General features: G+C 47.3%; 1 protein-coding gene across 1 annotated transcript; it reads right to left on the bottom strand.

Moving 5' to 3' along the window:
- Nucleotides 1-267: 267 nt before the first annotated feature.
- LOC142606337 (uncharacterized) lies at nt 268-747 on the bottom strand. Its single transcript, XM_075777704.1, has one exon. It carries the CDS (start codon nt 745-747, stop codon nt 268-270), a length of 480 nt encoding a protein of 159 aa, XP_075633819.1.
- Between the last annotated feature and the right edge of the window lie 326 nt (nt 748-1073).

The raw sequence follows: 1073 nt of genomic DNA on the forward strand, positions 1-1073 counted from the left end.
CCCCCTTCTTCACATACTTTTGTAGTTTTCCTTTCTATATCAACTCCTCTATCTGTCCTTTCAGGTCTCGGCAATCCTCTGTGTAATGGCCATGATCCTTGTGGAATTAGTAGTATTTGTTCTTGTCACGCACGTTAGGGGACGAATGCAAAGGTCTCGGCCACTGAAGATAGTGTTGATCCTAGATCTGTGTCAAAATTTTGTCAACAGGCATAATTAGAGGGGTGAATTTTACCGGTCGTGGAGCTTTCTCATCTCTTCGTTTGTCTACGTCACCTCCTCGATTGCCTGGACACTCCCTCTTTTGTCCCCTGCATTCGTCTTCCTTCCTTCCTTTTTTGGCCTTTCCTCGTCCACGATGGCTGCTAGTGCGTCCTTGGCATTCATGTACTTTTGGGCTTTCAGTAGCATCTCTGCCATTGTCCGAGGCGGATTCTTTGCCAGCGAGACGACAAATTCTCTGGACTTAAGCCCTGCTTTAAATGTTGTTAGCTGCACCTTTTTGTCTGCGTCGTCCACCTCTAGGGTCTCTCGAGTGAAGTGTTTCACGTACGACCGCAAGGTCTCCCTCTCCCCTTGCTTAATAGTGAGTAGGTGATCCACTGGTCTCTTGGGACGTTGCCCCCCGATGAAATGGCGCAGAAAGGCACTACTTAACTGCTCGAAGTTGTCAATGGATGAAGTGGGCAATCTCGTGAACCACTCTCTTCCAGCTCCCCTCAACATAGTAGGGAAGGAATGACACATTATTTCATCAGGGGGCTGTTGAAGGCCTAAGGTCGTCTTGAAGGTATTAAGGTGATCTTAGGGATTCTTGAGCTCATCGAAAGGCTAAAGTTGAGGCAACCAAAATTTTGCTGGTACTGGTCGTTCTAAGACTGCCATGTTAAAGGGAAAATCCATCGCCCTGACCATTCTATCTAGGCTTCGATCCGTCTTCTCTTTGATGGCATTTCTTAGTTCGTCCATCTCCTTTCTCATTTCTTGGAGGAGGTTGGAATGTTGTTCCTCTAGAGTAATGGTCCTTCGTCGATCACTTCTCCCGTGACTGTCCCTTTCGTCCTCTTAGACAG

Source organism: Castanea sativa, chromosome 8 (assembly GCF_040712315.1).
Source record: "Castanea sativa cultivar Marrone di Chiusa Pesio chromosome 8, ASM4071231v1".
NCBI lineage: Eukaryota > Viridiplantae > Streptophyta > Magnoliopsida > Fagales > Fagaceae > Castanea > Castanea sativa.